The sequence below is a fragment of the Dendrobates tinctorius genome, unplaced genomic scaffold (genome assembly GCF_039654945.1).
Source record: "Dendrobates tinctorius isolate UK_male_01 unplaced genomic scaffold, ASM3965494v1 ptg000165l, whole genome shotgun sequence".
NCBI lineage: Eukaryota > Metazoa > Chordata > Amphibia > Anura > Dendrobatidae > Dendrobates > Dendrobates tinctorius.
Genome location: NW_027361832.1, coordinates 158,394 through 182,532, shown reverse-complemented (window position 1 = coordinate 182,532; position 24,139 = coordinate 158,394). Strand labels below are relative to the sequence as shown.

The window sequence follows — 24,139 nt, the reverse complement described above, 5'->3', positions numbered from 1 at the left end:
TTTGAGTCCCGGAATCCCTCTTCTGGAACCAGTTCAACAATTAATATAGGAGACACGAGGTTCATAAAAACAACCAAACTTTTACTTGGTAAATGGCAGTATTTACAGGCAGATATAGAGGATAAGGCCCAACCAGTTATCATCTTTCCCACAAGTACCGGATACAACTTCAGCCCTGGTTTTTGGTATAAGTAGAATATCCCTCTCACTGGCTTCTCTAGCCCTCAGGAATCTTCTGCACCACTATTCAGATTGCAATACCTTCTGCCCCATGTAGTCTGAGTTTATCTTTCCCTGTAGCTTCACAGGCTGAGTGCACTCCAGGCACCTGACATACCTTTCGAGGTTTCCCCAGGCCATTAAACGAAATCACACGGAAGGATATTTTCGGCAATCCACTGCCCCGAGTATTAGACCCAGGCTATCCCTAGCAGCCTCAGACTTAGGCCTACTGCATGCATTGCTCTCCACACACTGACTGACTCTATTCCTTCTGGGACTTGCCACTAATTCTCAGCTCTCCTTCCCAAACTGGGCCAACCATTACAGTTAACTTTGTCTAAGCTAACTGGAGCCCCAGTGGGTATCATCCTTTTATAACATACATAAACATCAAACACATTTGACCCTTTAGAGTGTCAGGGAGCAAACCATCAGCTCCACCACTCCCACATGAGTGTACCTGCCAGCTACATTACCACCTAGTGACTACACTGAGGGATTATTGAAGGGCTTCTGTGAGACCGCATCCCTGGGGGGTTAAGGGGTGAAAGCCAGAGCTCTCCTGGGACCTGATAGTCGGGGGGGGGGGGATAGCCTGCCTGTTTCTAGCCTTTTTTGAGCTGCCAGGTGACCACTGATAGACCCCCATTACACAATAAAAATGACATTTTAATATATAGATGGATTCAGTTTATTCTCTACAGATTGTATGCAGATCTATGTCTTTCCCTATAGACTACAAAACTCACTTTTATCATAAGGTAAGACCGAAACGCACTTAACCATGATGAAAAGTAACTTTTATTTGACGATTTTATTTCATAAAGTACAAAGTAAAAAAATCAGTTTCTACAAAATCGATGTTAACAAAATATTAATAAGAAAGGAAAAAAAGACCTAAATAAATACATATTTGTCATACAATCCAACGTGACGAACGCCGAGGCTGTAATGGAAGCTAAAAATAATAATCTAATGGAACTTTCTAACCACAAAAGGCAGGATGTCCATGAATGGCCAAATAGTTGGGTACATTTCATGACATCTAAGGTTTTTTTATTTGATTGCTGACGTGGTGGCACTTGACGCCTTTGCTACAATTAAGCTAATGTTAATAGAGGCGCTCCAGGGGGCACCTATGAAGAATATTGAATAATCACATAGCAACCGCAGATTTATGCTGTATTTTTGTAAGAATGTTCGAAAAATTACAGTTAGGCTACGACCGGTTACTAGGTTACAGAACCTTTATCTGCGCAGTTACCCATGGAGTTACTATAGAATCTAAATATATTCCAATGTGATCTGTCCAAATATAAAAAAACCTGTATAATCTCTTCTTTGGTAGGCAGTTTTGTAGTGATTATAATGTAAGGCACTTTGGAAAAAATACTATGCTCAGTTCTCAATAAAATGTTGAAATTCTACAGTAAGATACAGTACTTATCCATGAAGCCAAGAACGAAGAAACCTCAAAATCTCAAGTCGTGTAAGCCAACCTTCAATGGTTATTTTGGAATATATATTATACTTGCTTTTATACATTCTGAATTGTACCATCTATCAGGAATAGACTGGCCAACCAATGTACACAATGATCCTTCATGGCAGTAGTGGACACAGAAAGAAAAGGGCCCCTGTGCAAGAATGGTATATGGGCCCTTGCTGCTTTGGAGGTGGTAGTGGCACCCCCATACTTCTTGGGCCTCTGTACGGCCGCACAGGCTGCACCAATGATATGTCCGCCCCTGCTCCATAGGCCAGGTCCTGACACCACAATGGGTCAGGCTCTGACACCACAATTGGCAAGCCCAAAGGTCCATTTGGAGTTGACTTTAGATCCACTCATTGGTCACCAGGGTCTATTTCTTATGGTATGATTCACAAATAACCTAATAGACCTGATTAATGAATCTGGCTTGTGTGGTCAATGATAACAAAAAAAAGATTAAATGTTATTAAAATTGGACATATACATTTCCTAGAAAAATGAAGGCGGATCCATACACATATTTCCTCTGGGCCCCCCTAAAAAACAGACACTAAAGTTGCAAAGAAATTATATTCAGTTGGTTGTATAGTCTTCTAAAAGAGTTAACCAGTAAAAAGAAATTAGCCACCATTACTAATCCCATACAGGAGGTCAATAAATATTACAGATACCTGAATGGCATTCCATGTTGTTATATTAGGGCATATAATGGGACACGAAATAAGGCAACTGCAATATCAGGCATCTCCCATGAGCAAGAGGGGCACTGTATTCTCGTCTAGCATTTAAGCTGTGTGACTGCCCTTGTGAAGGTTGTAATGGCAGCCATAGTTGTCACCAAGAACTACTAGATAGAATTTTTAACAAATAGTTAAGCGTCATATTTATTAGGGGCACATTGGAAAAATATGTTTGTTCAATACTAGTAAGGTAATAAGAAGTAATCATGAGCAAAAATTTCAATATTTTGGGGAAATAAGTCTTGAATTCCTATTAAATAACTCAATTAACTAGAAAAAATGGAGAAAATACATACCGGTATATCCAACTGAATGGAACAAAACTGAAAGGGAGAAGACGCAGATTAGATATTAGAAAAAGCTTTTTGACAGCGAAGGTGATCAATGAGTGGAACAGGCTGCCACGAGAGGTGGTGAGTTCTCCTTCAATGGAAGTCTTCAAACAGAGGCTGGACAGACATCTGTCTGGGATGGTTTAGTGAATTCTGCATTGAGCAGGGGGTTGGACCAGATGACCCTGGAGATCCCTTCCAACTCTAAAATTCATGATTCTATGAACTATCAATTTAATAAAATGATGTTAATGTAAGTGTATTGCCTGGCAAACAGTAACATGCTTGTACTTCATATCGTCTGTCTAGACTTATTTTATACCCCTAATGCATCTATTTATATTGAGTCCATAAATGAGTCCATAAACTACGATCTCCTACCTGTGCATCATAATGCCAAATCTATTTAGCCTTATGTCCAACCTTTCTCCAACTACAGTTTCCTGTATTGCTTACATGCACAAGCCATATGAAAGAGGAAAGACTTGTTCTAAGTTACCTTAACTGAGTGCGTTTCAAACCTGTGGCTGTCACAGCATGCTGGAAATTGTGGTTTCGCAACAGCTGGAGAGCCACAAGTTGGAGATCACTGCCACAGACCATTTATTCAGAGAAAAAAAAAACGCAATACAAAGCAAAAGTCAACCACATAGTGTAGACAAGTATAAATCAGGCACATGGGGCCTTAATGCATATAAATATTAAAAAAAATCTTGTCCTTCTCATAAACAGTAAAAATATCACCATGGCTATGGAAAACACAATTCAATTGTGGCAATATTCAATCTAATATAGATTGCTTATGGTTCCCATAATAGCCAAATGGCGTCCATCAAGAGAACATAGTGAACAAGTTGCAGCGTGTCCTCCAGGTCTATAGTACGGAAAGGTCATGGCAAGATTTGGACTTTAGCTTGAAAGCCATGTTTTTGTTTTTCTTGGCTACGATCTTCCCCCAGAATCTTCTTGCCTTCTTGGGGATGCTTTCCCTCCTTTTCTGATAAGCCAACCTCTTTTCATTCTTCTCTTTACTGTCCCTCCTTAAGCGCACTTGTCTCACAATCCCTTCGAATAATTCCTTCACGTTGTGCTGGACTGCGGCTGATGTCTCAATAAATTTGCAGTCAAAGACCACAGCGCAGGCTCTTCCCTCTGGGAAAAGTGAACATAAGATCTCAGTCAGTGTCGATGTAAAATTATTTTAAACTGTGCACATAAAAATTCAGGCGGGGTGCTAAGTATATACCAAGTCCTTTTGCACAAAACAGCGTATTATCTGTAGTTTTTCATAGGACAGCATTCATGCAAATTAATTATCCTGAAGTAAATGCTTTGTTGTTGGAGGAACTTGGCAGAAAGTGCTGAATTTCCATACAGCACCACCACAGAACAAATTATCCTGAGCTACACTGCGTTATAAGTCAAATTCCCCAGTAGAAGAATAGTAGCTATACACTATCCATCTGTAATTGGATGGTCACTAATTGATATAATGTGATAACTGTTAGAAATGTAAGATCTGTATATATAAAAGTGTATACAAATGTAGGTGTATATATATATATATATATATATATATATATATAATCAATGTGTGTGTGTGTATCACCAACCAATCACGAAGCATCTTTCATTTCACCAGAGCTGTTCAAAAGAAGCTAAGCTGTGATTGGTTGCTATGACCAACAGTTTTCCTTGCAACCAATCAGTAAGCATCTCTCATTTCACCAGAGCTGGTTAAAAGTAACTGAGCTGTGATTGGTTGCTATGACCAACAGTTTTCCTTGCAACCAATCACAAAGCATCTCTCATTTCACCAGAGCTGGTTAAAAGTAGCAGCTGTGATTGGTTGCTATGCGCAAGTTTTCCCACTTGACAACACCTCAGCTGACATGGTGGGAGAAATATAGCATCCCCAGGAACATAAGCTCCAGCCATCGTCTGTCCCCCAGAAAGGAGCAGTGAGTACATGACAGAAATGAATCCCCCATCCCGTGTGGTATCATTAAGTGACACACATGATTGTAGGAAAGTGCACATATTAAATGTCATGTGGATTTAATATTTTCTCACAGACACTTTTATGCATTATTGATGTGTTACTGTGCTCTGATGCTGTAAGTTTTTTTAAAGTGCTACTTTCCCCATAATTCACCTGAATATACCCCATATAACACGTAATGCTTTTCCCATAACAACCCATTAAATATGATATTATACTGCATACAGATGCTGTACATCCATGAGCAACTCAGCCGGACAAATTACAAGTTGATGGTGCATGAAAATGTGTGTGAAGGTTTCTCTACTGTACTAGGTTTGTGCCAGTCCATTGGTGAAAAGCATGACTGTGATATTTATGGTGGCAGATAAGTGAGAATATCAGCCTGATCAGTAGAAAACCTGGGGAACCATGTTTCTGTGCAATTTCACTATTCTACTTTTACTGGATTTGACGGGATGATGTGGGATATTAGGGGTAGTAGTCCGGTAGCTCTGGCTGACGGGATGATGTGGGATATTATAGTGAATGTGGCTATGCGGAGTGGACGGGGCTCTACACTCAGCTTTATATATAGATATAATCATTATAATTTGTTATAACTAACCGTAGTTAGTTACTATGCCTGGGCAGCGCCGGGCTCTTCAGCTAGTATATATATATATACACACTGTATACCTACATTTGTATATACTTTTAACCATTTGGACGATAGGTTAATATTAGCTTTGTTAATGCTTGGAGAATGCCGGGTTATTAGTGCACCCATGGCAGTACCTCATGCTCTGTGATCTGGCATTTAATTATTATCAAAGAAAGAGATATAGGTGGATTTTAATTATTTCTAATACTTTGGAGATGTTTTTTTAAATGCAGTACAGTAGTACCAATCATTGTTCAAACCAAGCAGTGGCTCAGTGCACCCTTGGCATGACCAAACAGTTCAGTGCATCTTCCCACCTACTTGTTTTGTATCTATGTCCACCCCCTTCTTCCTTAAATTGACAGCCTTGTCTTAACAGGATCCAGAAATGGCAGACATAGATGGAAAACTAGCAGGTTGGAAAGTGACCTAAACTTGGCAGACAACCCAAGGGTGCACCAAGCGCCTGACAGACTCCCTCTAATGACTCCACTCTAGTTTATTATCACACCGATGGACCTCGTTTCCAAAGCAATTAATAATTGTTCACAATCACTGTACCTGATATAGTTGATACCTTTTAATGGCTAGCTGAAAAGATGGTAACACATTGCAAGCTTTCGAGACTACTCAGGTCTCTTCATCAGGCTAGACAAATACAAAATCTGAAGTCACATATTTATGCACAATACAGCCTAGAAAAAATGCAATAGATAAGACAAGTGACGTGAAGCAGAACTATCTGCTTCACTATCTGGAGTACAAATTTATGATGACCTTTGACACTCTCAGTGCTGGAATGAATGTGTCGCATGGATTTATGTCTTTTTACATCAATTAAGGAATTTCCTTTTAAAACCTTGTGGGGGCATCACAACACAGAACTAGACCCCATTCAGAGGACCATAAAACATCCGGACTCCTTATCTATGAACTGGTCCAATGTTTATATTTATGTTTCTCCCTCTCCCATATTGATAGTTCTGCTTCACGTCACTTGTCTTATCTATTGCATTTTTTCTGTGCTGTATTGTGCATAAATATGTGACTTCAGATTTTGTATTAGTCTAGCCTGATGAAGAGACCTGAGTAGTCTCGAAAGCTTGCAATGTGTTACCATCTTTTCAGTTAGCCATTAAAAGGTATCAACCACTGAGGACTCTCAATCCTGAATATTTTTCTATCTACTGGCTAACACGGTACAAAGATATACATCTTTCCTGTACCTGATATAGAGACTTCTCGGCATCGAACTAGGTCGCTCTTATTGCCTACAAGTATGATAGGAATGTCTTCTGTCTGCCGTGCCCGGCGCAACTGGATACGAAGTTCAGAGGCTTTTTCGAAGCTGGCTCTGTCTGTGATGGAATATACGATAAGGTAGGCATCTCCAACTTGCATGCAGTGATCCTGGATCCAGTTGTCTTGACTCTGCAAACAAGGAAAAGCAAGATGGTTAGAAGTGATGCTATGTTAGCTTTTTAAGCTATCAATAATATTACAAACCTAGACAAGCAGAAAAAAATTTAATTTTATGTACTAATCATTCCTCTGTAGGTGATTTGCATGCTTTTAAGAAATACACATATATACAAGGTTGAAAATGAATCCTACAAGCAACTTTTTCACCTGTGCCAGTTTTCATATTGTTCCTAATTATTATCCTACACAAAATACTGTAGGATTGTAAATTAAGCCCACAAAATGTCTACACTTCCTATGCTAACTCTTCTGAACTTTTTTTTCTTAGTAGAATGTAAAGTGTGACCTAAGAGAGGATGTTTCTTCAAGACTATCCCTCCTTTATAAGCGAAACAAACAGGAAAAATGTTAGTCCAATCAATAGAAATCTATGCAATGTACGAACAGAAATACACCACTTTTTGGCTCTTAGAAGGGTTCCGAATGAAGTTTCTTCTATCATCCATAAGCCTTAATGGGACATATGAAAAAGGGAAGGCTTTATGAATTAAAGTGAACATATTATGATGATTTTAATAATGGTATGGCTGTATGGGTTGTAGTACAATAAAAATGATATGTGTCTTGTAGTAATCCGATGTGCCATCACTGAGAAATCAAGCTTTGCAGTCAGATGGAAAGTAGCCTGGAAGTGCACAGAGGAGTATCTTGTCAATGTACCCCTAGTGCATCAACATGCCTCCAATGCACTTCCAGGCTAATATTTATGTGATTTCTCAACACTGGAACATTGGATTATGACAAGACAGGTGTCATTTCTATTGTTGTTTTAAGGCCTACAAAAATTAATTTCAGCAGTAAATTGTATGTAACACGAATTTCAGTAGTAAAATTAATAATAATAATAATAATAATCTTTATTTATATAGCGCCAACATATTCCGCAGCGCTTTACAGTTGAACAGTTTCAAACACAACAGTCATAAGTAACAACGTTAACAATACAATAATTAAAGCGAAATAAGACGACCCTGCTCGTGGAGCTTACAATCTACAATGAGGTGGGGGGGATACAAAGCACAGGTTTGTATTTACAATGATGTATTTATAATGACGGTCCAGCCATCTTCAGGGGGTGGGGGTTAGATGGAGGTAGTGAATGGGCTACACACACACAAACATGACTTTGATTACTGAATGTGATAGGCCGCTCTGAACAAATGTGTTTTGAGCGAGCGCCTAAAACTATGCAAATTGTGGATGGTCCTAATATTTTGGGGTAGAGCATTCCAGAGGATTGGCGCAGCACGGGAGAAGTCTTGGAGTCGGGAGTGGGAGGTACGGATTAGGGCAGAGGTTAGTCGAAAGTCATTTGCAGAGCGCAGCGGTCGGTTAGGCCGATAGACAGAAATGAGGGAGGAGATGTAAGGGGGTGCCGCACTGTGGAGAGCTTTGTGGGTGAGAACAAGTACTTTGAATTGTACCCTGTAATGAATTGGCAGCCAGTGTAACGACTGGCGAAGAGCGGACGCGTCTGACAGGTTCCCTTTAAGTAAAGAAAGAATATTAATCAAATATTTCACAAGGTGATACCTTATTCTCCCACATGTCAAGCAGAATCAGTGTTGCACTTTCTCCGTCCACCATCAACGTTCTCTCGTATGTGTTCTCTACAAGACAAAAATTAAAAATATCTGTATATTACAAATAGTCAAAAAGTTCCTGATCAACACAGCGAATGTACCTAGCAAGGAGAAATATAAATGTCCCTATAAGCATAGATGATGTGTTTTAATGAGAATGGTGTATTTGCTTATGCCATGTTCCTCCATTCGGGAGCCCTCATCTGTATTATCCGTCCATGTGCCATCTCTAGTACTGATGTATTTCTAAATGGCTATAAAACCTTTAGACCACCTCAGGCACGAGTGCCCAGGTAAGATTGTTACCCGTATACCCCATATGGCTGTCGCCATACAGCGTGCGTTTCATCACTTATTACATTAGCGACTTCCGAAACAAGTGATTTCCTTAAAGCATAACCATCGTTTTAATTTTTATTTCATAAATCAATAGTACACATGAAAATAAGAAATTTGTGATACATCTTATTAAAGAAATCTGCTTCTGCCTCCTCTTGGACTGATCATTCATTCTCGAAATTCTCAGTTCCAGTAAATAGAGATTTTCCCATTATTGAGATAGGGAATGACAGTTGGTGCTCATAAAGTTCTATGGAGAACTGTAACAGTCGGCAAAAGAGAATTTACTGTCTGTAGCTCCTCCTTTGCCCTCCCCTCTCCATAGTATTTTAAAAGCACCAACAGACATTTTCTATCTCAGGAATGGAAAAATCTGTCTTCACTGAATAGATTTTATCCATGAATTGAGAATGAAAGATTAGTACCGGAAGAGAAAGAAGCAGGTTTCTCTGATAATCCCTATTAAAAAGTTGCTTATTTTCAAATGTACAATTGATTTATGAAACATAATATGAAAACGACGACAGTAACTCCATCCCTTTTTTTGACTACCTTCTAGTATTGTCAGCAGAATAAACCTATTCTCCCTGTACTTTGTGAATGGAGTTCATCCATTACTGTCACCTAATCTCTGCAAAACTCCGTGAAAACACCCTTTACAGAACTGGTTGCTATACATTTTGCTGACACTATATGCAGGGAAACTGCAGGGAATTTGATTTCCCCGCAGCACATAAGGCTCATATTGGTATTGCCGCCTGTTTTAATGACATTAACTTAGAAAATTGCTTACAATGCACTTTTTTAATATAACTCAGCGAAACCTCCGCTGATCTAGTCCACCCCTGTGACTGATTTTGGGATTACCTCTGGTCGTAATTTTAACCTGTGATTCTCCGTATACTAGTGCAAAACCAATTTAGTGCAATGGTGCCCAGCTAGGGGTGGACTGGCTGTCCGGAGAACCAGAGAATCCTCCGGTGGGCCCTGTCTTCTCCTTAAGGAGAGTTCATAGTGCAAACCTTGCAGCTTCAATGGGGCTTTTTAGTGGGGTAGAAAAGTGGACCCTCAGAATAAAATCCTCCAAAGTTCTTCAGCCTCACACTGTGCACAAGCTACTTCTCTCCATTTGTTGCTCTAACACATGCTGGGAGTTGTAGTTTTAGAGAGATACAGGCTGCTTTAGGTCACTTTTTTGCTTTGATATATGATATAACCAGAACTCTAAATATGAATGGTAACTTGCGCTGAGGCCACCCTTTTTTTTTTCCCTTGCTTCCACAGCACCCCCGGCTGGAAAAGCTCCCATGGGTTTTTTTTTTTTTTAAACATATTTTCCACATCTTCGTGAAATTAATCCACCACATGGAATAAAACATCATGATGAAGATTTGAAAGTCTCCTACTGTGGAGGGTGATAAACTCCAGATTGGTTCAGTAATGGAAAATACTTGCTCACAGAGCACAACATACTGTTAACCTCTCCGGCGCCAAATCAAAACAATAAGTTCCTGCTATCCCCGGTGGGGATTTACACTTCCTCAGCAGTTTAAGAATAAATGGAATCAGATAAAATATCTGCTAGTGATTTGCTATGATTTTATTTTTGGGGCTATAGTTAATGTCGTTCTATAAAGCTGGTCACGGGCGCTAGCAGAAAAGCAAAAAATAATTCTCAGCTTTTTCTTTAAAAATCAACGCCCCAGGCAACAACATGAATGCAACCGAGCAGATTTATCAGAAAACTCGTCATTTGCGTTAAATCTTTAGTGTGCTCATTTCAACTCCGCCGCGCCATATTTATCAAATGTCGCACCCTTACTCTTTTTAAGCATGTAGTACACTTCTCAAGGTTAGATAAGAGCCTGAGACCCACTTTGGCACAAAATTTGACTATTTATGCATGTTATTTGGTACTCTCTTCTCGATGATAGAAAAGCGTGCGCCAAATGCAAAATGATTTCACTTTTAAATAATATTTTATTGTTTTTAACTGGTGAAGTAAAACATGAATAGGTTTACAATAATAATAAAAGGTCACAATTCGCGACAAAAATTTTGGTTCAAATGTGATGAAAAATGGCCCCCTATGTGTCTATAAGAACAAGTCGTCTTTGTTGCCTATAGCAACCCATCACATTGCAGTTTTCATTTTACCACAGCAATGGAGGTGAGCAAAAAGGATAAAACTACTCCAGTCCGGTGGTTCAAATTATTCCGCCATGGCAGTAGGTTTAGGGCGTCATTCACTTTTGTGTCAGCGATCCTCTGCCTCCTACGCTTACTAGGCCTCAATGTCGCAGGGGCCTAGTAAGCGGAAGAAGCGTTCAGGATGTAAACCAGAGGACGGCTGGCACAGAAACACTGCTGTTGTCCGACTGCCGCGGAGGAACAAACTGGACGCGGGAGCAGAGTAGTTTGAATCTTTTTGCTCCTCTTTACGGAGCAGGTTAAGAAGATAAAGCCGAGCTCTGACTGGTTGCCATAGGCAACAAGGACAGTCTACGTTTCGACACTATTGCTGGATGAAGCCCACTCTGTTTAGGGCCTGACAGAGCGTTGCGTGACGAAGAGTTTCTCTGTTTGGTGTTCTTTAAATTCTGGTGTCAACCTCTGCCCCTCGGGTATAAGGTTCTTGGTATAAATGTATTGTCCAGAATTGGAAAAAAATGGCTGCCTTCTAGAAAATTTAAAGAAAACAACACCCGTCTTTCTATAACTTGTGTCAGCTAAACTAAAGCGAAGCTACCGGGCTAGAAACAATCTGACAGATGTGGCGCAATTTTTGGAACAAGGCCGATCTATATTTTTTCTAACAACCATTTTAAACTAATGTAATGGATGGCGTCTATGCCCAGGATGGCAAATGATTGTCTTTGCAGACCTAAATTGTATTGCGTATGGCAAATGGATATATTTTTATAGGTATTTTTCTAGATAACAAAAGAAAAATAATTCTGTTTCTAACTAGGGAGAACGTGAAAAAAAAATATGGATCGTTGTACCATGAAGACATTGCTGAAGGGGGCGCTATGGTCAAAACTGCCCACAGAATGGCCATCTTTGTTTCAGAAAGCAACCAATCAGAGGTCAGCTTCCATTTCTTAAACCGTTCTCTTAAAATAAAAACTGCATGGCAATTGGATGTTGGAACAAATCATATCCTATTATAGTTTGGAGTTAAGAAAGTGATCCACTATTCAGTGGTTATTAAGTAGCTAGAGGGAGAGTGACTATAATGAGCCTCTCACCGGCTCTGGAGGACCTAGCACATATACATTACATAGACAGTCCGCTAATATTAGTGGGAAATGTGTAATACTGAATTTCCCGAGGTGGCACGTCAGCGAAACTGAAGACTTGCTTCTGTTTTACAGATAATCACCTAGGGATGCATCAGGAGGTCACTTTGTGATCATCCTAACATTAGAGGCAGCGGCTTATCTTCAATGAAAATAAGTGGATGAGGCATGCTGAAATCCAACATGCCCTATCCTTTTTTCTCTTGACAACTGCACTTTTGGGAGCGTAAGGTCACTGCTATTCATATTAGATGATCATCCAGCCCAGCCAACATGGATGGATTCTTCCGACATGTGTAGGCATAGACATAAGACTAACAAAATGATGTCTAAGCCATTAGATAGGCAGTGACCACAAGCACTATTAGAGTAATTGGCATCAGTTTATGTGATTACTTGCCATTACCTAATGACCAAGTATAGTCAAGAAGACCTCAGCATTATTATCAAAAAAGTTCTTATATTGTAGTCAGGGTCTGTAAGAAGTCGGACCTTCAGGCAATGTAAAGTGGCAAAACCACTGAATGGTCCTGCAAGACTTCCCTTTAGATCAGTCGATCAGTGAAGAGGCTCGTGGGATATCACCATGTAGGGTGCAGTGACATCACAGTTCTGGCCAGTTCTGATCTGTGATGTCACTTGACCATACAATATATTATTTAAAGAAAACTCACCTCCTAACATCTCACTGTCCAAAGTATCTGGTACACCGGCGAATATGCTGGCCAAGGTAGACTTGCCAACGCCATGCTCTCCGATGAGCACCACGCGGTAATATGTATTGCCAGATTCGGAGGAGATGACAGAGTCTGATGAGTCTGAGGACCAACTGCCCCGGTAGTACTCCTCCGGTCTCATTGCATTATTTATGGTGTAGTTTCGATTGAGGTGAACATTGGGATTTTTCTGGACATGAATGTTCTTTCCATCGGCCGCGATGCTCCAGCGTTGCTGATTCTGCACCGTTGTGCTGCTGCGCCGCATTGTCACATTCAGTGTCATCGTGTTTCCCTACAGATGGGAAAGTAGATGTTAAAATTACATTTTATATTATGTGAATCCTGTAAGAATTTAATGCAAGGCTTGTATCGGGGAATTGATTTTATTTCTGGAGAATACATACATATGGAATTCTGAGCAATAAGGGTATGTGCACACGTTTTCCATGCGGTATACAGTACCATGTAAACCTATGGAAAACAAAATCCGCTGTGCACATGCTGCGGAAAATTCAATGCAGATTTGCTGCGGTTTATTTTCCGCAGCATGTCAATTCTTTATGCGGAATCCACAGCATTTTTACACCTCTTACACCTCTTCCATTATAGGAATCCACAGGTGTAAAAACGCAGGTGAAATCCGCACAACATCTGCAGAAAATCCGCAGTAAATCTGCACTAAAACGCAGGTCAGCCAAATCCGCGCGGAAAAATCCGCAGCAGAATCCGCAATGTGTGCACATACCCTAAGCGTGAAACAAGCAGCAATGTTTTCTCTCAATGGAAAGTAGCAGCAGCCTCAAATGTATAATTCTATTAGCTACTAAGCTTTAACCCCTTGTTTTCATTGCTTGTCAGCACACAGGGCGTCCACTAGAGGCCGATGGAAAAAGTTCATAAATTCAACAGCCTGATAATGCAACAAATCACTGCAGCCAACAGGTTAGCCTCGGCTGTCTAAACACCAAGCTGCATCTGTGATCGGAACCTCCTGGATGTGGACCAATGTCTACACTGCCTGGTTTTACTACCATGTTTAGTATGATCACTGTCCAGGTGTCAATCACTAACTCACAGCAGAAAGTCAGGCCATGCTTGTGATCGAATGACCGCATCATAACCAAATAGGCTAACAAAAAGTCACAACTGTGAAAACAGATGTAGCAGAGCCGGAACGGCGTAGTTTATTTTCTTAATACATGACAATTATGTAAATATTAGATTAGATTTATGAGCTGTTCTGTGATATACCGGGATCACAATTGTGATTGTTGTGCAAAATGAGAAGCTCAGCTCTGCTACATCTATATTGATACCATAGCACAGAAATCATATAAAGCGGAGGTAAGTTCAGTAAGTACAAACCTATGTATATATATATATATACACACACAGAGTATAGAGTTTATATGCTTGTCAAGCATAAGTACGCAAGATGTGGTAGACATAATGCATTTATTATTATGGTATTAATATATATATATATATATATACTGTATACATAAAAACAGCATACATACAGGTTGTTACTGTACAATAATATATATATACACATAAAAACAGCATATAGACAAGTTGTTACTGTACAATAATATATATATATATACAGTTCTGCAGAGTTGTAGACTGGTTAGACAACGTGAGGTTTAGCTCTGCTACGTCTGTATGATTTCAACTAAACACTTCAATAAAATTATTATATTGCACAAACATGTAAGCAAAAATAACTTATCGTAAGCATTTGTTTTTCCTTTTTATGCACTTAAATCATTCATTAAGAAATATTTATTTTCCTAAATACAAATCTGTATCATTGAAATGACAAGGTAATAAGAATATTGGATATTAGCAGCCCAGCGTTTAGAAAATTGATCACGGTATTACTCATTCATTTAATTTATCGCAATATAAAAAAACTTACCGGTAATTGAGTTTTGCTTGCAGCAAAGTCTTTGGAAAGTCAGCCACGCTTTGTGCAGACAGTGGGATTGTGTGACACAGATGGATGAAGTTCTCGCCACTATTGTCCTCGATCTTTCTCTAAATCTTTCTCAGCTCTTCTGGTTTATATTAAGCACCACTGTACAGAGACGGGTCTTTTCCGTGATGTCAGCTGCCTCTGCAACTGTAAGGTCCAGCCCACCGGAGAGAAAGTAGCCGTGGAGAGATGGCGAGTGGGCTGTCAGCAGAACACAACCACTTCATCCCACTCCTGTTTCATTTCATAGGTTTTTTTTACATTTCCCGTAAACTAATCCTAGAATTTTTTTTTCTCCAAATTTCGATCACATCACACAATTAAAGACATCGCAGTCATTAGCATCTTGGGATGGAAGAAAATACAATCTTAGGCTGGTTTCACATTTGCGTTTTTTAGCGCTGGAAAAAAACGCATACCTGCGCATGCGTTTTTTCCCCTATATTTAACATGGGTGCGCATACCTGCGCGCTGGTAAGCGCATGTATGCGATTTTCATGCGCTGCGTTTTTTTGGGGTGTGCGTTGGTATTTTCCAGACGCAGCATGTTGCATTTTTTGGCCCTGCAAAAAAGCGCATGCGCACATATGCGCACGTTTTGCGCTAAAAATGGCCATTATAGCCTATGGATGCGCATATGTGCGCACTGGCATGCTCATGTATGCGTTTTTTTGCATATGCGTTTTTTTTTTTAACCATGGAATTTAGGGGTTTGGGTTAGAGTTAGGGTTAGTTAAGGGGGTTTAGGGTTAGGGTTAGGGTCAGGGTCAGGGTTAGGGTTGGGGTTTGGGTCAGGGTTAGGGTTAAGTATGGTTTGGTTAAGGGTTAGGGTCAGGGTTAGGGTCAGGATTAGGGTTAAGTATGGTTTTGTTAAGGGTTAGGGTTAGGGTTGGGGTCAGGGTTAGGGTTAGGGTCAGGGTTAGGGTTAAGTATGGTTTTGTTAAGGGTTAGGGTCAGGGTTAGGGTCAGGATTAGGGTTAAGTATGGTTTTGTTAAGGGTTAGGGTCAGGGTTAGGGTTAGGGTTAGGGTCAGGGTTAGGGTTAGGGTTAGGGTCAGGGTTAGGGTTAGGGTCAGGGTTAGGGTTAAGTATGGTTTTGTTAAGGATTAGGGTCAGGGTTAGGGTCAGGATTAGGGTTAAGTATGGTTTTGTTAAGGGTTAGGGTCAGGGTTAGGGTTAGGGTTAGGGTCAGGGTTAGGGTTAGGGTTAGGGTTAGGGTCAGGGTTAGGGTTAGGGTTAGGGTCAGGGTTAGGGTTAAGTATGGTTTTGTTAAGGGTTAGGGTCAGGGTTAGGGTTAGGGTCAGGGTTAGGGTTAGGGTTAGGGTCAGGGTTAGGGTTAGGGTTAGGGTCAGGGTTAGGGTTAGGGTTAGTTAGGGTTTAGGGTTTGGGTTAGGGTTAAGTATGATTTGGTTAAGGGTTAGGGTCAGGGTTAGGGTTAGGGTTAGGGTCAGGGTTAGGGTTAGTAAAGTCATGGTTTGGGTAGTGTGAGGGGCCACCTAAAAATGTTGGAAAAAAACGCAAACGCGGTAAAAACGCACTAAAAACGCATACAAACGCATAAAAACGCTGCGTTTTTTTCATGCATGCTCATAAAAATGCTTGAAAAAAACGCAGCAGTTGTATGCTTATGTATGCGTTTTTTCAATGCGTTTTTTTGCGGGAAAAACGCGCTGCAAAAAAAAGCAAGTGTGAAACTAGCCTTAGGCTAATTTCACATTAGCGTTTTTTTTTTGCGCAGCGCATCGTGCACAATAGAAACGCATGCAAAAAAACGCATCATGCGCTTTTGCATGCATTTGCGTTTTTTATGCACATTCGTTCTCTAGGGGTTAAAACCAGTGTATACACATTTTTACGCCAAAAACGCACGCGCACGAAAACGCAGACGAACGCATGTCCATGTGCACACCTGCGTTCCCATAAACTGTAATGCGTTATTTTGTTGCATTCTGTGCGCAAGCGTGCGCATGTGTTTTTTTTACGCCTTTCGGCGGACCCAAAAATGAAATAGGTTGCGTCTGGCACCTTGAAAAATTGCATGCCCACGAAAACGCATACGAAGATGTGCAAACGCAAGACCATGCGCACGCCATGTTAAACATAGGTACGCATGATGCATGCACATGGACACGCACGATGCGCTGAGCAAAAAAACGCTAATGTGAAACCAGCCTTAATAGAAATACAAACAGTTGTCAGATCATGGAAGATAAGGAGTGAGGATTCCTTCAGACTGTACATGGACCTCATTAAGTACCTTTGCCACTGTGGCCACCACCATAGTCCAGACTGGCAAGTCTATAGTCACTTCATTAAAACCCAGAGTAAAATCATTGTCATGCTTCCAGGTACGGACTGGGGCTGAGATTCAGCCTTGACATTTGAAATCACACAGGCCCATGTTGTCCCCTTCCTTATGAACCAGACGGGATATATTACTAATATTACCCTGGATGGAGGAAAGGAAGCTTTTCTACAAGACCAATATGTCTAATGATATCCGTGGCATAAGTGACTGAGTCAGCGACTTTGTGCTCCATCACAACTCTTAACAGTGTGGGTGTCCTGAGAACAGCGATTATGTTAACAACGTAGCAGACAAGGCGGCCCATGACCAGACAGGCCCTTCTGGCATTTGCCAGAATTGCCAGATGGCCAGTCCGTCCCTGCTTGCTTCTCATCCTACAAGTTGTAACTGCCTTTCGTGCACATATCAGTCTAATATATAGGAAATGTCCCCTTTCTCATATTCTGTAATTTGCAATTCACTAAGTGGGTATTTCCACTTAACCAGCATTCGGCCTGCACTATTAGTACTGTGACTTTCTTTCACTTCTTTTCCAATCATGTATTATTCCTACCATTCTCCAACGCCATGCCAGCCCGAAACTGAATGCTAGCCTCTTAATTATTTTCTGTATGCAGTTTGACAGACAGGAGAGCAGGAGAAAGAGACAAAGGATTAAGTTAGGATGGCCACTTAAAGATCCCTATTGATTTTTTTTTTTCAATCTCATGTCATGGCGACTTGATGGATGAACGATCTGTAGGAAGAACGATCCTATGCAAGCCTAGATAGGTCCACCAGGGTCTTCTGCGCCATTATGTTGATAGTATCAAGCTATCAGATTGCTGGTCTTCCCCTTTGCTTTGTTCTTTCTGTTCCCTGGTATCATAGTGGCGTTGGCGGAAGATAACGCGGCCGCTATGGGGCCTGTAAGTTGGGGTAGCACGGTGTCAGCATCTGAATCAGGCCCACCCGCCAGGCATTGCACTTTCAACTGCATTACACCGTTGAAAGCAATGATGCAGGAAGGAGCATCAACTGCCACTCCTTTCTCTATCATTTTCCCTCTGCATCTGACATCTCAGCTCAGTGGGTGCATCGCTATGACATCACTACAATGCGTTCACTGTGCCAAGCATTGCACGCTAAGGAGACCGGAGCAGTGAGGGCCAGGGAGAGGTGAATATACAGTTAGGTCCATATATATTTGGACAGAGACAACATTTTTCTAATTTTGGTTCTAGACATTACCACAATGAATTTTAATCAAAACCATTCAGATGCAGTTGAAGTTCAGACTTTCAGATTTCATTTCAAATTGAAATTGGATGAAGGGTTTAGGAGTTTCAACTCCTTAACATGTGCCACCCTGTTTTTAAAGGGACCAAAAGTAATTGGACAGATTAAATAATTGTAAATAAAATGTTCATTTCTAGTACTTGGTTGAAAACCCTTTGTTGGCAATGACTGCCTGAAGTCTTGAACTCATGGACATCACCAGACGCTGTGTTTCCTCCTTTTTGATGCTCTGCCAGGCCTTCACTGCGGTGGTTTTCAGTTGCTGTTTGTGCGCCTTTCTGTCTGAAGTTTAGTCTTTAACAAGTGAAATGCATGCTCAATTGGGTTGAGATCAGGTGACTGACTTGGCCATTCAGAAATATTCCACTTCTTTGCTTTTATAAACTCCTGTGTTGCTTTGGCTTTGTGTTTTGGGTCATTGTCCATCTGTAGTATGAAACGATGACCAATCAGTTTGGCTGCATTTGGCTGGATCTGAGCATACAGTATGGCTCTGAATACCTCAGAATTCATTCGGCTGCTTCTGTCCTGTGTCACATCATCAATAAACACTAGTGACCCAGTGCCACTGACAGCCATGCATGCCCAAGCCATCACACTGCCTCCGCCGTGTTTTACAGATGATGTGGTATGCTTTGGATCATGAGCTGTACCACGCCTTCACCATACTTTTCTCTTTCCATCATTCTGGTAGAGGTTGATCTTGGCTTCATCTGTCCAAAGAATGTTCTTCCAGAACTGTGCTGGCTTTTTTAGATGTTTTTTAGCAAAGTCCAGTCTAGCCTTTTTATTCTTGATGCTTATGAGTGGCTTGCACCGTGCAGTGAACCCTCTGTGTTTACTTTCATGCAGTCTTCTCTTTATGGTAGATTTGGATATTGATACGCCTATCTCCTGGAGAGTGTTGTTCACTTGGTTGGCTGTTGTGAAGGGGTTTCTCTTCACCATGGAGACTATTCTGTGATCATCCACCACTGTTGTCTTCCATGGGCGCCCAGGTCTTTTTGCATTGATGAGTTCACCAGTGCTTTCTTTCTTTCTCAGGATGTACCAAACTGTAGATTTTGCCACTCCTAATGTTGTAGTAATTTCTCGGATGGTTTTTTTCTGTTTTTGCAGCTTAAGGATGGCTTGTTTCACCTGCATGGAGAGCTCCTTTGACCACATGTTTCCTTCACAGCAAAACCTTCCATATGCAAGCACCACACCGCAAATCAACTCCAGGCCTTTTATCTGCTTAATTGAGAATAACATAACAAAGGGATTGCCCACACCTGTCCATGAAATAGCCTTGGAGCAATTGTCCAATTACTTTTGGTCCCTTTAAAAACAGGGTGGCACATGTTAAGGAGCTGAAACTCCTAAACCCTTTCATCCAATTTTAATGTGGATACCCTCAAATGAAAGCTGAAAGTCTGAACTTCAACTGCATCTGAATTATTTTGTTTAAAATTCATTGTGGTAATGTCTAGAACCAAAATTAGAAATATGTTGTTTCTGTCCAAATATGTATGGACCTAACTGTATATTTATATATACAGGACAAAATAATGGAAACACCTGGAAACATCAACAAAAGTTAGTTTTATATGGTGTAGGTCCACCTTTTGCGGCGATTACAGCCTCAATTATCCGAGGTATGGATTCATACAAGGTGTGAACTGTTTCCAAAGGAATTGTAGCCCATTCTTCAGTTAAAACACCCTCCAGTTCTTTGAGCGACGATGGCGGTGGAAATCGACGTCTAACTTGAATTTCTAAAATCGGACATAAATGCTCAATAATGTTGAGGTCTGGGGATTGTGGGGGCCAGATGAGATGCTCAACTTCATTACAATGTTCCTCGTGTCATGCTTTAACGATTCTAGCTTTATGAATTGGGGCATTATTATCCTGAAAGATGGCGTTCCCCTACGGGAACAATGCTTGAACCATAGTATGCACTTGGTCGCCCAAAATGCCTAAATAATCGCGGCTGTTAACTCTTCCATGAAGGGATATCATTGGCCCTGCAGATCTCCACGAAATAGCACCCCAGATCATCACAAAACCTCCGCCATGTTTTACGGTTGGGAGAAGGCAGTCTGGATGGAATGCTTCTTTCGGCTGTCTCCAAACGTACACTCGGCCGGAGGTCGGAAATAGGGTAAACGATGATTCGTCTGAGAATATCACATGCTTCCACTGCTCGAGGGACCTATTCTGGAGGTTTCTACACCACTCTAAACGCTTGGAAACATTTGTCTTTGAGAGCAGCGGTTTTCGAATTGCAGCTCTTCCGTGGAATCCAGATTTGTGCAGCTCACGACGAACAGTTTTCGTGGAAACTGGGTTCTGTAGGTGTTCATTGAGCTCAGCAGTGATTTTCGGAGCCGTGGTCTTGCGATCCTCTCTCACAATTCGCTTTAGAGTCCGATGGTCTCTCTCAGTCAACTTCGACTTTCGGCCGGACCTGTGCTTTGCTTCGGACGTTTTTCCTTCTCTTTCAAACACAGTCATTACTTTGGAGACAGTTCCTCTTGACACACCAAGCATTCGGGCACTTTCTGTTAAACTAGCGCCTGCCATATGAGCACCAACAATTTGGCCTCTTTGAAAATCCGAGAGGTCTGCCACTGGTATCAGGTTTTCATCAATGTTCTTACAATTCTGCAAAACAAACAGATAATTTACATACACATATCACATAACACAATCAACTACAAAACATTACCATATGTCACGGTTTGCATGTTTAGAACATGTTCGAAGATTATGATGCCAAAACGTTAGGTGTTTCCATTATTTTGTCCAACCCCTGTATATATATATATATATATATATATAGCTGAAAAAAATAAAGGGAACACTATTCCATTTGCAACAGGATGTTTGTGCTCCCTTTATTTCTTTGAGCAGTATATATATATATTTTAATCAATGGGTAATTGTGTGGGCCATTATATTATATGAAGGGCTATGTGGGGGCACATTATATTATGTGCAGGGGTATGTGGTGGCACATAGAATATGGAAGGCAATGTGGGGGCACATTATATTACATGATAGGCAATGTGTTATATTATATGGGAGGATATATGGGGCCATTAAATTACATGGAAGGCTATGTGAGGCACATTATAGTCCATGGAAGGCTATGTGGGGGTACATTATATTATATGGAAGGCACTGTGGTGCACATTATATTATATGAAAAAGCAATGTGCAGCCATTAAATTTTATGGAAAGCTATGAGGGGCGATTATATTACATGGAAGGCTATATGTGGCACATTATATTACATGGAAGGCCATGTGGAGGCACATCTGTAATATAACCGGAGATGTATCCTTCTGTCCGAAGCCTCTGACGCATAACGGCATCATTATCTCCTAGAAGTCAGTTGGAGCTGCTTGACCGGCGGTAAGGAGAGATAAAGGGTGAGGGGAGAGAGAGGGTAAGGAGAGACAGAGTGAAAAAAGCAGGAGGGTAAAGAGAGAGATGGTGAGGAGAGAGAGGGTTAGGTGACAGAAAGAGAGTGAGGAGAGAGATTGAGGAGATAGAGGTTGAGGATAGAGAGAGAGGGTAAGGGGGAGGGGGAGGGAGAAGGTGAGGAGAGAGGGTGAGGAGAGAGAGTGAGGAGAAAGCGAGAGTGAGGAGAGAGCAACAAAAATATACCAATAAAAATGCTCTCCACCGGGAGTAGAACGTGTTCAGTAGCTAATTATATGTAAGGCAATGTGGGGCACATTATATTACATGGAAGGCTATGTGATTCCCATTATAGTATATGTAAGGCAATGTGGGGCCATTATATTATTTGGAAGGCTATGTGGGGACATTATATTATTTGGAAGGCTATGTGGGACTATTGTATTTTATAGAGGACAATGTGGGGAATATTTTATTACATGGAAGGCTATGTGGGGCACATTATATTATATGGAGGGCTACTGGAGCACATTTTATCATATGGAGGGCTATGTGGAGCCCATTATATTATATGGAAGGAAATGTGGGGTTATTATCTTATATGAAAGGCTATGTACGTCACATAATATTACATGGAAGGCTATGGGGCACATAATATTATATGTAAGGCTATGTAAGGGCCATTAAAATGTTTGGAGGGTGTATATTATATGTAAGGCTATGTGGGGGAATTATACTGTTTGGAGGGCTATATGGAGGCCATTATTCTGTTTGCAAGGCTATGTGGGGTCATCATACTCTTTGGAGGTCTATGTGTGGGCTCTTTACTGTTTGGAGGTCTATGTTTGGGCTATTTTACTGTTTGGAGGGCTATGAGGGGGCTATTATACTGATTGAAAGGCTATGTGTAAGCCATTATACTGTTTGGAAGGTTGTGTTGGGGCCATCATATTGTGTGGAGGGTTATGTTGGAGTCACAGTTGGGGCATCACACTGTCTTCTGCTCACTATATTTTGGTGGAGGGTATTGGATAGGAATTCATTGTGTGGAAAGTTAGAGAGAACATTGAATACATTAAACATCAACTTTCTTTTGCTGTAGCAGACTTAGGCTAGTTTCACATTAGCGTTTACGGCCGCAGCGTCAGGCTGTGCACGGCCGCCGCTAAGCCCCACCCCCTGCCGCACCTCCGCCGGTAGCTCCGCCTACGGGCGCAAGACGCTGCATGCGTCCTGCGTCCCCTATCTTTATCACTGGGGACGCAGGCCGTGCGCAGTATGCATTTGGCGGCGCATGCGTCATTTTGACCACAACTTGATGTTTAGCTCCCTCCAACCAATGTCTCTACTCTTCAAATGCCCACTTCATGGCCAATAATTCCAGATTCCCCACGTCATAGTTACGTTCAGATGGAGAAAATTTCCGAGAAAAGAAGGCACAGGGATTCATCTTAGAGGTTACTGGATCTCTTTGAGACAAAACGGCTCCAGCACCAATCTCAGAAGCATCTATTTCCACCTGAAATGGGAGTGAAACGTCAGGTTGCTGTAGAACCGGAGCAGAGGTGAATCTCTGCTTAAGCTCCTGAAATGCCACGACTGCCTCTGGAGACCAATTCACCACATCAGCGCCCTTTTGGGTCAAATCCGTCAGAGGTTTAAAAATACCAGAAAAATTACTTATAAATTTACGGTAGAAATTAGTAAAAAACCCAAAAACATCTGAAGAGCCTTCAGAGAAGTGGGCTGAACCCAATCATAAATGGCTTGTACCTTGGTCGGGTCCATTTCAGACGGGGACAAAATGAATCCCAAAAACGAAATCTTCTGTACACCAAAAAGAAATTTCGATCCCTTAACACACCGAGTATTTTCCCTCAAAATCTGGTACACAGTCCGGACATGTTCCACATGAGAATCCCAATCACTGGAAAAAATCAAAATATCATCCAGATAAATGATCAAAAACTTATCCACAAGGTCTTGGAAAATATCATTCATAAAAGATTGGAAGACGGAAGGGGCATTAGTGAGCCCAAAAGGCATCACCAGGTACTCAAAATGTCCCTCCGGAGTATTAAACGCCATCTTCCATTCATCCCCCTGCTTGATGCGAATAAGATTATATGCCCCCCTGAGGTCAAGTTTGGTAAACCAACAAGCACTTTTAACTCTGGAAAATAAATCTGAAATCAGGGGTAACGGGTACTGATATTTAACAGTGATTTTGTTAAGGGAACGATAGTCAATACAAGGCCTTAATGAGCCATCTTTTTTGGCCACAAAGAAAAAGCCAGCACCCAAAGGCG

General features: G+C 41.1%; 1 protein-coding gene across 1 annotated transcript; it reads right to left on the bottom strand.

Moving 5' to 3' along the window:
• Positions 1–1,005: 1,005 nt before the first annotated feature.
• Positions 1,006–14,901, bottom strand: GEM (GTP binding protein overexpressed in skeletal muscle). Its single transcript, XM_073550392.1, has 5 exons — positions 14,778–14,901; positions 12,812–13,148; positions 8,447–8,523; positions 6,658–6,862; positions 1,006–3,938 (listed from the first exon to the last, which is right to left on the bottom strand). Exons 2-5 carry the CDS (start codon positions 13,137–13,139, stop codon positions 3,661–3,663), a joined length of 888 nt encoding a protein of 295 aa, XP_073406493.1. The 5' UTR covers positions 13,140–13,148; positions 14,778–14,901; the 3' UTR covers positions 1,006–3,660.
• Positions 14,902–24,139: the final 9,238 nt, after the last annotated feature.

What these genes read in the sequence shown, in the direction of transcription:
- GEM (XM_073550392.1), bottom strand. Translation starts at nt 13,139, where the DNA reads ATGACACTGAATGTGACAATGCGGCGCAGCAGCACAACGGTGCAGAAT. An exon ending in GGACAGTGAGATGTTAGGAG is followed by an intron (nt 8,524 to 12,811) that starts GTGAGTTTTCTT and finishes TTTGTCTTGTAG; the next exon opens with AGAACACATACGAGAGAACG. An exon ending in CCGAGAAGTCTCTATATCAG is followed by an intron (nt 3,939 to 6,657) that starts GTACAGGAAAGA and finishes CACTTTTCCCAG; the next exon opens with AGGGAAGAGCCTGCGCTGTG.